The sequence below is a fragment of the Gymnoscopelus braueri genome (assembly GCF_963280865.1).
Source record: "Gymnoscopelus braueri genome assembly, chromosome: 6".
NCBI lineage: Eukaryota > Metazoa > Chordata > Actinopteri > Myctophiformes > Myctophidae > Gymnoscopelus > Gymnoscopelus braueri.
In genome coordinates, this window is record NC_137607.1 from 13380376 (window position 1) to 13395440 (window position 15065).

The 15065-nt window shown below is 41.4% G+C and overlaps 1 protein-coding gene across 1 annotated transcript; it reads right to left on the bottom strand.

Moving 5' to 3' along the window:
* Positions 1-711: 711 nt before the first annotated feature.
* On the bottom strand, positions 712-3647 carry LOC308086346 (thioredoxin-like; the record flags this gene model as incomplete). The annotated part of the gene is made up of 5 exons (XM_080429867.1): positions 3588-3647; positions 3061-3165; positions 2520-2585; positions 1879-1944; positions 712-777 (listed from the first exon to the last, which is right to left on the bottom strand). The coding sequence occupies exons 1-5, from the start codon at positions 3609-3611 to the stop codon at positions 712-714; spliced, it is 327 nt and encodes a 108-aa protein (XP_080285993.1). The 5' UTR covers positions 3612-3647.
* Between the last annotated feature and the right edge of the window lie 11418 nt (positions 3648-15065).

Here is a 15065-nt window from a genome sequence, read left to right on the forward strand (position 1 = left end):
ATTCATATTGTACTAACTAAGCATTAAATTAAAATTTCGTTCATAATGCAAGCTGCAGTTAACCTCACTCCGTCAAATGGAAGAAGCTTGCGACACACATTTTGTTTCACAGCGTACTTGCATCTGAGACTCCGGGCGCAGAATCGATGACAGACAGTTTTTCTTTTTTTCAAGCTACTAGGCAGGTGATTGGATGATCCCGCCCCTAGCAGCCGCTGATTGGTTCGGACACGCAGTGTTCGGGCATGCTTACTCCTTGTGCAATCCCAGACCTCCCTGAAATCAAATGCAAATGAGATTTCCGGAGGGAGGGGGTTTACCAGGCTAAGCTGCAGTGCCAGCTTAAATGAACCGAATTAACATAATTCACACATGAAAAGCAAAAGCATTAGTTCCGTTACTTATTTTCATTTATTAAATCCACCAAATGAGGATGACATACAGAGGAAAAATCCCATCATCAATCCTCTCTGAGACAAAACAGGACTAAAATGTTTTCCCTCCATTCAAATGGGACAGCAGAGTGACAGGAACCTGAGGGCAGAGGGGGGGTGACATGCAGCCAACCATTCAGACTAAAAATGGTTGTTTTTAATGAAACCATAACCAATGTTCACATGGTGCATACAGAAAAACAAACAATGTTTGGCTCCCGTTGGCTCCCGTTCTTCTACAGTTGAGGTGCATTGGGATGGGTGGAAGGGCTTTCTCTCAGGAACGTAGAGCTGTCACTTTCTCCACCAGCTTGTCATAATTGGCCCCAGAGAACTCCTCAACCTAAAAAGAAAATAATGCATTAAGTCAGGGGTCTTCAACAGGGGGTCCTCAGAGTTACTACAGGGGGCTCGGCAAATCTTTGTGTGATAGGATCATCCTTTTTACATGAACCACTTGAACCCTAGCATCCCTATACTGAGGGGAACTACACGCTCACACGATCTACAAGCTCACAAGAGCTTGTAGATCAGCAAACCAAGTACAGAGCCAAAGGTCAAGTTTACTAAGTACTGAGGGTTTAAGTGGTTAAATGTCTGAAATAAACGAACAAATAAAAGGAACATTAATTTACACAACACTGATAAAAGTAAATGAAGCTATCTATGAAATCTCTGAAAAGGTTTAATCTGTATCACAATTGTATACAAGCTAGGAGGGGGTCCCTGCTTCTTCTCTCTCTCAGCTAAGGGGTCCTTGGCCTGAAAAGGACCCCCACCGCTTTGACGGTCTTGGGTCACCCTGTCTGGGTTTTTGTTCCAATAATGACCACCTCATTGTACAGTATCCCTCTTATTATACACCTACTTTATTCAAATGCAAAATGATGCTTTTATTAGCCAAAGATGACCTGCTTCCACAGCAATGCAAATAAAGAGAGCATGCCTTGATTGACCAAATAAGAATAGAGTATTCAACAAAGTGGTATAACAGTTAAACGAAAAAGGAAAACACATTTAATACTGATGTTTTCTTCCAGTCTCCACTGCTCAAATAACTGATGATTATTCCTTAAGTCACACGTAGCCAGACAACTATTCCTCAATCTCCGAATACGAGTCTGGAACTACCGAGAGCGGAAGCTGTCATCTGCTCGTCAACTCCGTTCACAAAAATACTAATTTAAAATAACTACATTTGATATTACAATTTCAATTTTTGATAAGCAGCAAGCTATGTATGCTTCAATTATTTAAATTTATATGAGAACGAATTGTGACGAAACGGAAGCGGGAGGAGGCGTCACATCCGCTTTATCCTCTGATCATTTTCAGAGCTTCCGTGCTCCAGACTGTATGTACTGTACTGTACAATTGTGGGAGGCAACAGTCTGGCTTGCGAGACTAGTTATTCCTGAACACATACTTCAACTAAATAGCTTACCATCTTTCCATTCTTGTAGAACTGGAATGTGGGCATACACTTGACTTTACATTCTGCTGACACGTCCTGAGAAGGGAGAAGAGAGAGACGGTGAAAATGCTTGTCAGACATTAAAACGGGACCGTACCTATGTTCCCCAGGTTCTATGTTCCCCGCTTTCCTAGGGAGAGCGGGGAATATAGGACCTAACCTAAACCTAACCCTAACCATAACCTTAGTGGGGAACATAGAACCCGGGGAACATAGGTATGACCCCCATTAAAACGACCAAGACCTTTCACCTTGTAAGCATGGCCAGTATAGAGTTCTTAGATCTTAGTTGCATTCGCTGTTGCGTTCACTTCCACATGTTCCGCTTGTTGATGACAGGAGTATCAACGTAGACGATGTTTGCCATAGCAGCATTATACACAATGTCAATCGGAACCACAACCACACGGTTTGGTGAGATAATTAAAGAGGAAAATAAGCATGTCACTGTGAGGAGCAAGAAATCGATATTTTCTCTTGTTGTGCTGCGCCCATACACCCACAGAAAATAAACTAAAACTAAACTAGATGTTGAGCAACTGCACAGCCTATTTCTTGCCTTAATGTTGCCAGAAACTGGTGGGCTGTATAGGTAAAACACACTGACTTACCGCTGCCACATCCACATCGACCTTCAGGAAGACTACGTTCATGTTCTCTGCTTTTTCTGCCAATTCCTATGGGAGAATAGATTACATCAGCATGGAATTGGTTTATGACAGCTAATACTGGACGTACAGCTGGCAAAATACACAACCTTGAATCAACATCATTCAAGGTTGGATTTTCAAGTCTTGATGGAGAGAGCTCATAAGACAAGTAATAATGAAAATATGGAACAACAGCTACAGTATCTGAGCCCAAGCTGGTTCTGTCTTCTTTGACTCACTTCCAGTCCAGTCTACATCCTAAACCACTTTCAACCTGGCGTCCACATTTTGGGCGTACCCCATCATAGGCAAAATCTTTCAAAAATAGAAAAATAGCAGATCTACCAGCTCACAACATATTGCACAGTGACAAGCTTGTAGATTGGCTATTTTCATGCAACACAGTTGTATGAAGAAGTCTAAAAACAGGGCTTAAGTGATTAAGTCTATCTATGCTATCGATGAGCTCCAACTCTGCGATCACAATCATCTGATCTCTCACCTTGAAGCGAGGGGCAATCTGTTTGCAGGGGCCACACCATGTGGCTGTAAAGTCCACCACCACTAGCTTGTCCCCAGCTTCCACCAGGATGGCACGGAAAGAGTCCTAGAGAATGTCAAACATTATTATACTATGGGTGACAGACAGATCATCAATTCACCTATAGGCATACATTCCCACTCAAATCCACACTGTCCACTTTATATTTGTGACATTTACACACCTTCTTTCTGGCTCATACACGTTTGCAAACCATTCTATGTCTGGCATACAGTAAATATGGAACATGAAATGAAGATATTCATTGTTAAAAACTTAAACATTGTGTTTAGAACACAATTGGTGTATTACTTATTTTGTGATATCATAACTAAAACACACACTCAACTCTGGAAATAGAAACAAATGAACAAATTGGCGCCTATATATTCTAAACAATTGCACTGCCTGAGCCTGAACCAAAACGTCTTACTGGATGTGACAATGACAGAACGAAATATGAACATAAACAATAGCTAAACACTCACCAGGTCTTTAACTTCACGAACCATGGTGACTGATGATGGTATTTCTCTGGATGATGATGATCAGACTGCTGGCTGGGACTAGAGGTAGAGTGATCCTGTCTGTCTGCCTGTGTTGCTTTATGACACTTACTACAGAACCTCCCCTTTGAGGAAACACCACAGCATGCACTTTGATCATTGGCAGCTCGTCAAATCACCATGCAATCAATCACCAATCAATGATCACAATGGTCAACCTTTGTTTGTTTGATCAACCAATCGCCATACGACCATGCTTGTAAAAAAAAAAAAAAAGATTTCATTTTCCAGATATATGAAGAGATGAAGATGAATCTGATGTTTCAGCTCTTAACCACTTAAACCCCTATGGGTAACCGGAGTCCCTCAGGGCTCAATACTAACTTTCAAAGCTTTAGCTGAAAATAGCCGATCGACAAGCTCACAAATGAACGCGGAGCTTGTCGATCTGCTATTTTCAGTGAAAGCTTTCCCCACAATACTATGCTGGGGTAAGTGGTTAATGAATATAAATGTAATTGTATTCTATTATAAAGTGCAGTTTGCATCATGGATGTGATTGTGTGTTAGGAGCCGCGCGGCGGGGAGGCTCTTCCTCATTCTAGTCACTATGACTTGACACATTCCTCTGGTCTACTGTTAGAGACTGAATTATGAATGAAGCTGCATAATGTACAATGGCAATGAAAGTATTTGTAGTATAGTATTATTTAGTCCCACATTACGTTAACGTTTTCCTAAATTTGAACAGTAGCCAATGTCTTGAGCTCATCAAACACATCTCACATTCTCCTTGACAATAGAGTAGCAGTAGCAACATCCTCAACCATGGAAACAAGACCACAGACTTATAATCAGTGTATAAAAATAGCCTCTTTTTTCCTGATCAAACAAAAACCTCCAGTAGGCAACCTAAGGCCAGTACACTGGGTGCTTTATGTTTGAGATTTAAAAAAAGGGTTTTCTCCTTTTCCCAGAATGATAATTCACAAACATATACAAATGAAGCTCTACACAAAGTTATACAGTTAGTATTAACTTGTTCTCTAGTCTAGAGCCAGTGGGGCTGATGAGAGGCCAAGATACAATGTAAGTGTTAGAAGTTTATTTGAATGACATGAGACAGACAGGAGAAGTTGTATGAAAAACAAAGTTAAATTTTTTGTATAGAAAGGCACTCAGTAAACTTTCATATTTGACTCAACTGGATGAATAGTAAGTGGTCCAGTAATTAGATTTATGAGAAAACAAGTGTGCTACAAAGTACTAAGATAGTAGGTAGGTAGACCTTAAACCTAGCAACTATCACAAACATTACAAGGTATAACAAATATAAGTCAACAGAGTTAACATTTGTTACCTTGACAAAAACACATAGTACTGTTTATTTGGTGTAGTGAGAGTTTACCCACTTTCTACCAGGTGTCCTTATTTTGGGCATGTGTTATAAGTGAAAACATTGTTTAAAGCTCACAATGCATCCAAAACTGTTCCTCTTTTATTACTATTTTAAAAACATTTTAAAATAGTGAAAATAGCAGATCTACAAGCTCACCGCGCTTTGCGATGCGTTGTGAGATGTAGATCGGCTGTTTTCACTACTTTTGTGAAATGCTCTTGTATGATGAAGTAGGGCAGGGGTGGGTAGCATTTATTTCCAGAGGGCCATACTGACTTCAATAAAAATGAGTGAAGGGTCACAAATTGTACAATTGAATTGAAACTTGAAACACAAGGCGCTGAATGATGTTAAAACTGCATGAATTTGGTAGACATGCCAGACTACTTTAGAATAAGGTCCTTGCTTTCACAACAAGAATTTTCAGTTGATCTTTCTTTTTGTATCACTCTGGTGTACTCTGTACGAGGTTACAATGAAAAGATTACACAAAACAATCCACGTCAATGCTGTATCTCATCTTATCTGATATGCACCACTCCATAGGTCACTGATAAAACACATTGCATTCACATTGCATTCATTATATATAGACACACGGCAGACTGTTTCACTGTTACATTATAAACATAAAACATTAGTTTTACATACGGATGGAGGAATTCATTTGTCTCAAAACCATTAACATATGGCAGCCTTCTAAAATGTAGATTTATAGATTAGGGGGGCAGTTTCTTTTTTTATTTTTATGACTTGGCAGGCTGGATTGAGGTGGTCAAAGGGCCGGGTCCGGCCCCCGGGCCGTATGTTGCCCATGTGTGAAGGAGGGCGTTAGTTTACGAAAACACATAAAAAGTTGAAATATGGAGATACAAGATTTCTGCCCAACAGCAACAATATAATAGGGCTTAAGTGGTTAAAGGTGTGTTAATGTGGGTGTCAGAATCTCCAGTAAGTACTACAATATTGTTTTTGAAAGTGTCTTGATCCTTGGTGGGATTAGACTTTGACAATGGCCTTGCCAATGTTTTCTCTTTTTTACTAGCAATCCCATGAAAGCAGCTGGCATGTTTTCAAATCCATCTGTGCTCCCTGTACGTTTTTCATCTGTGGTAATCTCTCAAGAACAGATTCTGCTCTGCGTTGGAATCTGTCGGGGAGGTTCGTCATAACGTGTACGCACTGACCTACAAGTGGGCGTGCCTTCAGATCAGGAAGCAGGCCACGCTTTACCCAATCAAATGTAGTGGGCGGGATTCAAGTGTCCGTCGATCCTTCCCCACTGGAAACCAACCGAAACTAATTTAACAATAGCGTCCGTGGAGCAGACATAACCACGGAAAGATATTCACATTTTAACTTGCTCTTTCATCATAGAAACAAGTGGGCTTATAACCAAAACGATCCATGTTCTCTGGGAGAAGTGGTGTTAGTGTTCCGTGTAGAAATATTGTTAGTGGGAATGAAAACACCGGAAGTGAAAAGCTGAAGGCAGACCAAAACCCCGGTTTCCTTGCGCACGGGTGCTCCATTTTGCTCCCCCCAGAGCTAACTGAGATAGTAACAAACAGCAGATGTCGCTGTTTTTCCTTTTCAGTTGGCTCTTGGTTCCCAGATTGCATCTGTGGCAATAAGGCAACACTGGAGAAAGGCCCTCCCACCTGCCGTCAAGAAAAAGATTATCAGTAGGATTCCCAAAAAATATTAACACCCTTTATGTATCCCTAAAATAGGAAAAATGTCCCAATAACCCTATAAAAGACACTTGTTGTTTATCAACAAATACATCCCAAGATTGTTTAATGCTAGTAATGACAGTTAAAGGGACTACACCGTGAATTTTAACTTTTTCTTATTTTTTCCTTTAAGCAACATGTATGTGTAATCGATGACGAATGCTTACATCCTCAAAGTAGCAGTCATATCCATCTTAGGAGGCGTCTTTCAGGGTCTGGTCCAGTGACGTCACACTTTTGTAGTTAAAGGCTTGTAGTTAAAGGCTCTTTGAGGAAGACCACCTTGGCATCGGAGCCTGCGCAGCTCAAATTCACATGCTCAATTCACATGCTCAGTGCTTCACATAAGAATGTATATGAAATGAACATGAAAACCGAGTGCGGTTAAGATTTTTTTCTTCTTTTTTTTAACAAGCACTGTAATGCATCCAACACAGTTTCTGGTTGATAGTGGACAGTATTGAACCTTTTGTGTGGAAATTAAACAAGAAAACATGCTTAAATATTTTTTTAACATGGGCGTCAATGGGAAATTGTGACATCAGCACACCACCTATTTAAGCATTTTTGTCTCCGCCAGAGCGAGAGAGTATGTTTTACCCTCCGTCCGTCCGTGTGTGTGTCCGTGTGTGTGTCCGTCCTGTCTGTGTGTTACCAGCTAATCTCCGGCACCGTTGGCCCGTTCGCTCCGAAACTGTGCACACACACTCCCTGGATGCCAATTCAGAACCTCTGCCCCAATTTTTTCACATGGGCCTGTTATAGTGCCACCAGGAGGCCGATTTGTGCAATTATTTTTTTTTTACATTACTCCTACAGATTTTATCCAAACGTCATGCAAATCGGTACACAGTATATAGTCATGTGATCAACACGGATCTGTCCGATTTCCCATATTCCATCCTCATTGCCTATGGTTGGTTTCCAAAGTTTGCAGGATTGGTCCGTTTTGAACAAAAAGCCTCAAACTATGCACGTTCCCACTAGGCCGAGGAAGAAATGCCACCCTTTTCACATTGGTCTGTTATAGCGCCACCAGCAGGTCTAATTTAGCAAAACACATTTTTGGAACAAAATGCCTCAAATCATGAATGCAGTGTCTAATTGCCGTGGAAGACCTAAGAATAAATGGCACCCTTTTCACATTGGCCTATTATAGCGCCACCAGGAGGCCAGAATAACGTACCTGACCTGGGGCCTGTTCCTCAAAAGGTGAATTAGAGCTAAAGCCTGGCTTTACCACCTACGGTTCCTCAAAAGGTGAATTATCTTGAAGATTAGTTTAGCCAGTTCACCCTGGCTAAGTTTAGCCTTATCCGATTCCTCAAAAGAGAATTGAAGCAAGCCTAGCTTAGTTACCATGGCAATTTAGCTGTGAAGTTAGCCTGGTCAGGAGCAGGCTAACAGCCAAGCTTACTTAATCCAGTGCCTTGTTCTTCAGGTTTTTCCACAGTTAATTCAACACATGTGTTTGAATATGGACTCATTTTAATGACCTTGCATTCAAATAAAATGAAATAAATACAATAAGATATAATCAATTTAATTATATTACTGAAATAGTGTGTGACCATGAATCATAATTGTTTCACAATGACTCATGTGATATGTCATTGTCACTCTGTTAACACTATAGTTCATATTGTTGTTAGATGTTTGATAATATATTACATTTCTTTTTAAATATTATAAAAAATGTCTAACACATACATATACATATATATATATAAATAAATATATTTAAATATATATATAAATTATTAGTTACAGGTTTAAAGGAGCCTCTTTGTAAGTCAATAAGGAGCATATTTTAAATTATCAATTTCTAGTCAATGGAGAAATTATTTTGTATTTCTTGTCACCTTTGGAGTTACATCATGATGGCAAGGTAACTACACAACCCAAATCTCTACCAAAGTGGTCTTGCAAATGTGGGGTTATTGCGTGTCTCGTCCCGTCCCCCGTTCATCCCGCCCCCCCCCGTCCCCCCGTCCCGTCCCGTCCCCCCCCGCCCCCCCCCCGCCCCCCCCCCCCGTCCCCCGTCCCGTCCGTGACCGTCCCGTGCGTCCCGTTGCGGCCCCCGTCGCGGCCCCCGTCGCAGTACACCACTCCCCCGTCCCCGTCCCGTCCCGTCCGTCCGTCCTGTTGCCCGTCCGTTGCAAACACACACACAGACACACAGACACAGACACACACACACACACACACACACACACACACACACACACACACACACACACACACACACACACACACACACACACACACACACACACACACACACACACACACACACACACACTCTGTGTGTGCTTGCAATACTTTGCCACGCTTTCTCCCTGGATCTATTTATTGCGGTCGCTTTTCCTTTTCTGTTGATAACATGTTTCACTTCCTCATATGCTTACATGAGCTGCTGCTGTTCGGCCACAGAGAAAAACGCTGCTCGAGTTTTGTTCCCCGCTGCCATGATTGGTCAAGTTCAAGGAATCTGCGCTCGAGTTCATGGTCTTTTATAGAAATACGTCGCCGGCCCATTCAGCCTGGCTTCATTATCCTGGCTGGACACAGCCTGGCTTGACATAGCCTAGCTCGACAAAGTTGCTCCTGTTCAGCCTGGCTTGGCGTCTGAGGAACGGAATAAACGAGGCTTTTCGGACCCGACTTTGTCAACCCTGGATTTGGCTTAAGGCCAGGCTTTTTTAATTCACCTTTTGAGGAACAGGCCCCTGGAGGAGACCTGTGCTCCGAGGAGCACTTTTTCTAGTTCAATATGTTCCACCTCTGGGATTTCTTAGGACTTTTTTGTTTGTTTTTGATAACTAACATATTTATGAAACAAAAAAAGTTCAAAGAGTTTTTGTTGCAATTTGTCCTAGGTTAACCCCTTATTATCCATAGAATGCCTATACTTGATATGGCTGTTTTGAATGGCCCACTTAATTGCAGATTTCTAAAGATCCGCTCATCCAAACAAGTTCAAACTTGATACTGCGTTTCCCTTGGACCCCAGCAACACACCTGACAAATGTCAACTTCATACAGTGTTCGGTTTTCAAGATATATAATTGCATATGTAATAATAGTGTCGATGGTGGCCATTTTGAATTAAAATAATTTCCCTACATGCAATTCCTTGCGACTTTTTTCCTCTCATTCAGGACATATTTAGGACAGAAAATCTGTTGAGTTTGTTTTTGTTGCAATTAGTGGGAGGTCAAGTGACATTATTACTGGACTATACTCCTCCTCCTACCCTTCACTGATCACTGATGTCTGTCAATCTGCCTGAGTGGTGATGTGATCAGGAATTTAATGGATGGGTTGATGATGACATTCCTTTAGTCAATACTAGTCATGCGGTGAATCATTGTTGTAGCCTAAACATTGAATGGCATTGTGTCTTTGAAATCTGCTTATGATGTAGTGGGGGAAATAGGTCTATCTATCTTTCTTATGGTGGCCAATGGCCATTGAAGATGATATCGACTTATTAGACACACACAGACACATTGTTGATGTCAGCAACAAAGGGAAAGGTGCCATAATGGAATGCTTTGAGTGAGTGACAAGCAATGACTCAATCTGAGAAGTGCATGTAGGCCTACCCTCTCGACTTTTTCCCCATCCTGTCAGATCCCCAATTGAGAACAAAATAACAGCACCAGAGCTATCCAGTCCCCTACTATGTCCATGAGTCTCCGCTTCTCTTCACCTCTCTCTCTCTCTCTGTTTTATTCTTTTCTAAAGAAAATCTAATCATGAACAAAAACAAGTAAATAATAAGATTACAAAATACAATCATTCATGAATGATCTTTGGTTCCCTAAATAAAGGGGGTCCACAGTTAATAGAGTTAATAGAGCATCAAAGTTTAAACGCCTTTATGTTTACACTATATTCTAAAGTAGCCGATCTACAGTATGCACATCATACAAGTATATAGCAGCATATATTTAATACTGTGGAATTTTCTATTTGAAAAAATGCAGCTTTATTTTACAAAATGGTTCTTGCTTTGCTTCTTCGGGAGATGAGAATGAATGGTTTACAATTGAGACTGTATTTATACAACATTTCGGCCACAGGAATGAACAATTATTATGGTGTTTCCCTTTAAAGGCTTCTTAAACTTGAATGATTTTCAACTACTATGAGTGTATTTGTTTCAGTATTGACCTCCTGACAAAACAATAGCTGTCCTGACAAGCTGTGTTTCTATGGCAACAAGATGACACAGTAGTGTACACCAACTCAGATCAGAGCCTTACTCACCAAGGAATCTACCCAGCTCCTTATCCAAGCCTCAGTCATCTCCTTGTTTCACTACTGTAACTCCCTCCTTGTGTAGCAGAGTGGCTCACCGCCTCAGCCTGATGGCCTGAAAGTCTAATATCCCCTCAAGCTATAGGGAATTCCCTTTGGCTTAGTGGTTAAGATGTTGGCTTTCCATGCGGGAGACCCGGGTTCGATTTCCGGGTGTTACACGTGGGTATCTCCCACCATGCTTAAACTTCTTCAACAGAACCAGAATGCTGTGGCAGGCCTGGTTTTAAACCTCCCAACATTTTCATATGCCCCCCCCCCCCCCCTTTGCCGTTCCCTTCTATGGCTTCCGGATGCTGTCCTCATCCAATTCAAAACAATTGTGGTGACCAACATGGCAATCAAGGACACGGCACCCCCACCTCGAGGATATGATGAACCCCTACACCCCTTCTCACTCACTAAAATCAGATAACTCAGGACGTCTGTCCCTTTCTTCCCTATGACACCCTGGTCATTCCTTGCTCCCCAGCTGTTGAATGACCTCTGCCCCCTTACATATTTGTTACACTTTCCTACAATATTCTAAGGAAGAGAAGGGGTATAAGGTAAAATGTGTACTAAACTCTAATCTGTACTCTTTTGACACTTGATTGATTTACAACTGAACAATTTTATTTTTTTCACAGCCATTTTTGTTCAGCTGTACGTGTATACATGTAGCTCAGCTAACAGCCAAAGTCACACATGTATGCATTACACATACACACACTCACCACTGTGACATCACGTTCCCGTCCAGCCCGCGGGACACTCTCACTGGTAAGGTGCCACACAGCACCCTCCGTTCAAGCATGGCAGGATGCAGATTGCTATGATAAGATGCAAGAAACGAGAGACCATGTGTAAAAACAAAACCATCGTGACTAATTTCTCTCTCTCTCCCCCATGCAAACGTTCTTTCATTCTTCGTTATAATTTCCCAAGGAAACCACACACTATTTCACAACATAGGTCAGGCTAGCATTACTAATGGTTCAAGGCTTAATTGTCACATACAGATGCATATAGGCAGTGAAATTCTTCAAGCTTCTCGTCCTTACAAATAATAATAAGATAACTAATAATATGGAAGGGAATGCGGTTCTGGCTCTGGATAAAGAATGTTTTTCCTCTATATTATGTGCAATCAGTCTAATGACAGTAATCCAGAGAGACACGGGGAGAAAGTGAACTTCTATCATGACTATGTATTTTCTTAAAGGGATATTTCACTTTCAAAAAAACTTTGGGTCATTTTATCGTCTACTCAGGCTTTTGTGAGCCCCCCCGACAGTTTTTACGTTGCTTTATTCAGTATTTAGATATTTGATATTCATTTTATCAGACACGCCCCGTTCCTATACAAACCCATTATAACTTCAAACTCATTTTTAACATGTTAGATTCATCAAAAACACCCATCCTTGGTTCTGGTGACTCACCCTGCCCTCCTAATATGCGAGGGGGCCATGTTTTTTCGATAACTTTTTCCATTTCTTTTATAATTTTGTTTTATTGTATTTCTTTTTTTTCATTTTCCAATTAAAAAAATAAATAAATAAAAGTTATCGAAAAAACACGGTCTCCTCGCGTATTAGGAGGGCAGGGTGAGTCACCAGAACCAAGGACGGGTGTTTTTGATGAATCTAGCATGCTAAAAATTTAGGTTGAAGTTATAATGGGTTTGTATAGAAGGGGGCGTGTCTGATAAAATGAATATCAAATATCTAAATACTGAATCAAGCAACTTAAAAACGGTCTGGGGGGCTCACAAAAGCCTGAGTAGACGATAAAATGACCCAAAGTTGTTTTGAAAGTGAAATATCCCTTTAACCGTCTACTGAAACCTCTCTAGCAAATCTATTTGAGTGTCAAAAGCTTTTGTTGGAACACAGTTAACTGTTTTGTGTAATTGCTTATTCTATTGTATCAACAGGGCATTTATGATGACTATTTCTATTGTATCAACAGGGCATTTATGATGACTATTTAGTAGGTTAACACTTAAAGGACAACTTCACCCATTTTCAACCTATTGTGACGTTGCGGGGTAGCTAGAAAGACGAGGCGAGGAGACGATGTGCAAGTTGCCAGCTCAAAACACACTGAGCCCAGATTTATTCCCTTGCCGCAGCACCAATCTAACCCGAGGTTGAGGGTCACTGGACATAAAACAATAAAGAGGGTGGCTAGCCCAAGGCTAATAATAATGAGAACGTGTGCTGTCTCTCAGTTAACTCAGTCCCGCATTACAGCACCCCAGAGCAGCCAAACTTAACTAACTCTTCCTCCCTCCCCGGCACACATGTAGCCAATACCCAAATCAGTGACACCTCCCTCAATCAAAGTAACAGGACACACATGTGTAATAGTACCCCAGCGTTACACTATCTTCATATAATAGGTCCTCACTAATGCTCATGATATAATGATAAAAAAAAATTCTAATCAGTCTGTGTCTCAGAGGAGGGCTGTAGACAGTTCAGAAACCCGTCTACCAGTGACATCATCGATGGGGAATCCAAGCTAATAGAAACTGTACGGCTTTGTATTCCTGGAAAGTTGCAATGCAATAATAGGTCCCATTGTTGTTCCATTAATAAAAATCTGAATAAAAAAAAAAAATCTTTTTAGAAAGAAATATCCTGCCTAACGATGATGTCACTGGTAGACGGGTTTCTGGACTGTCCACAGCCCTCCTCTGAGACACAGACCAAGTAGATTTTTTTTAAATAATTTTATCATGAGCATTAGTGAGGACCTATTATATGAAGATACTGTAGGTTGAAAATGGGTGAAGTCGTCCTTTAAGCTCCTCACATAACCGTCCCATCCAACCTTCTGGGCCTTTGTCACACACCACCGTTCTGACACAAAACACAGCTGGAAAGAGGAAAATACATACAGCAGACAAATTTACATTAAAAACAATGTCGCGCAAATAATTGTCTCCGCCGGAGGCGGAGAGTATGTTTTCGCTTCGTTCCGCTGTATGTCCCCCTCCCCCCTAGCCAAGCTAACATTGGTCAAACTTCACGTGACACGTGACAATATGTTGTCACCAATGCTTTTGATTGGCTAGCGAGACGCATGACGAAATAAAATCCTATAAATAGGTGTGTCACTTCAATCAGTCTTGATTGGAACAGTACCTTCCAGTACAAATCACCCGTCCGTGCGTGTGTGTGTCCCTCTGAGAACACCTAACATTGGTCAAGCAAAGGCGCAGAAGGCCAAAGCTAAGAAAGCATACTCATCTACAACAGTAACACAGAAGAGGACTATAGAGTTGAATTGATCCCACAACAAGGTCGAAGTCTTAATACTGTAACAATTGGCCACCTTGATCAAATACATTATGTAGCACTAGAGAAAACTGACATAGATCAAACACACCAATCAACTGCTGAAACTGTTCAAGACAATGAAGATGAAGAAGACAGACAAGCATTTGAACAAACCAGTCAATTAGATCTGCATCTAATTATAATTAGATGCAGACATTACATATTCAGTCGCCCCTGCAGAACACCAAAAACCACGCGCATTCTACTAGGGGTGTCACGATACGCGATTCAAGGGTTAAAAAAAAAAAATACTCCCGCGCATGCGCACATCGGATTGCACGTCCGGGTGAAACCATGCTGGAGCTGCTGTTGTGTTTTTCCGTGCATCGCGCATGCGTTCTTACGACGGGGGAGGAAAAAAAAGACGACACGACAAACCCACACACAGTGCACACCGCAGCAGAGGAGAGGAGTGTGGAGGAGAGACAGAGAGAGAGACCGCTGTTGCGTTGCGTCTGTACTGCTACGTTAGTAACGTTACATTTCACCATGGCCACTGCTGAAGCCAGCGATGATAATGATGATACACAAACGGAAGAATTGGAAAACCCTCCCGCTTCCTTTAAGTCAAAAGTCTGGCAATATTTTGGCTTCCCAGTGAATTATGAGGGCACCCGACGCGTTGTTAACAAAACGGCTACCGTTTGTCGATTATGCTCCACACGTGTAT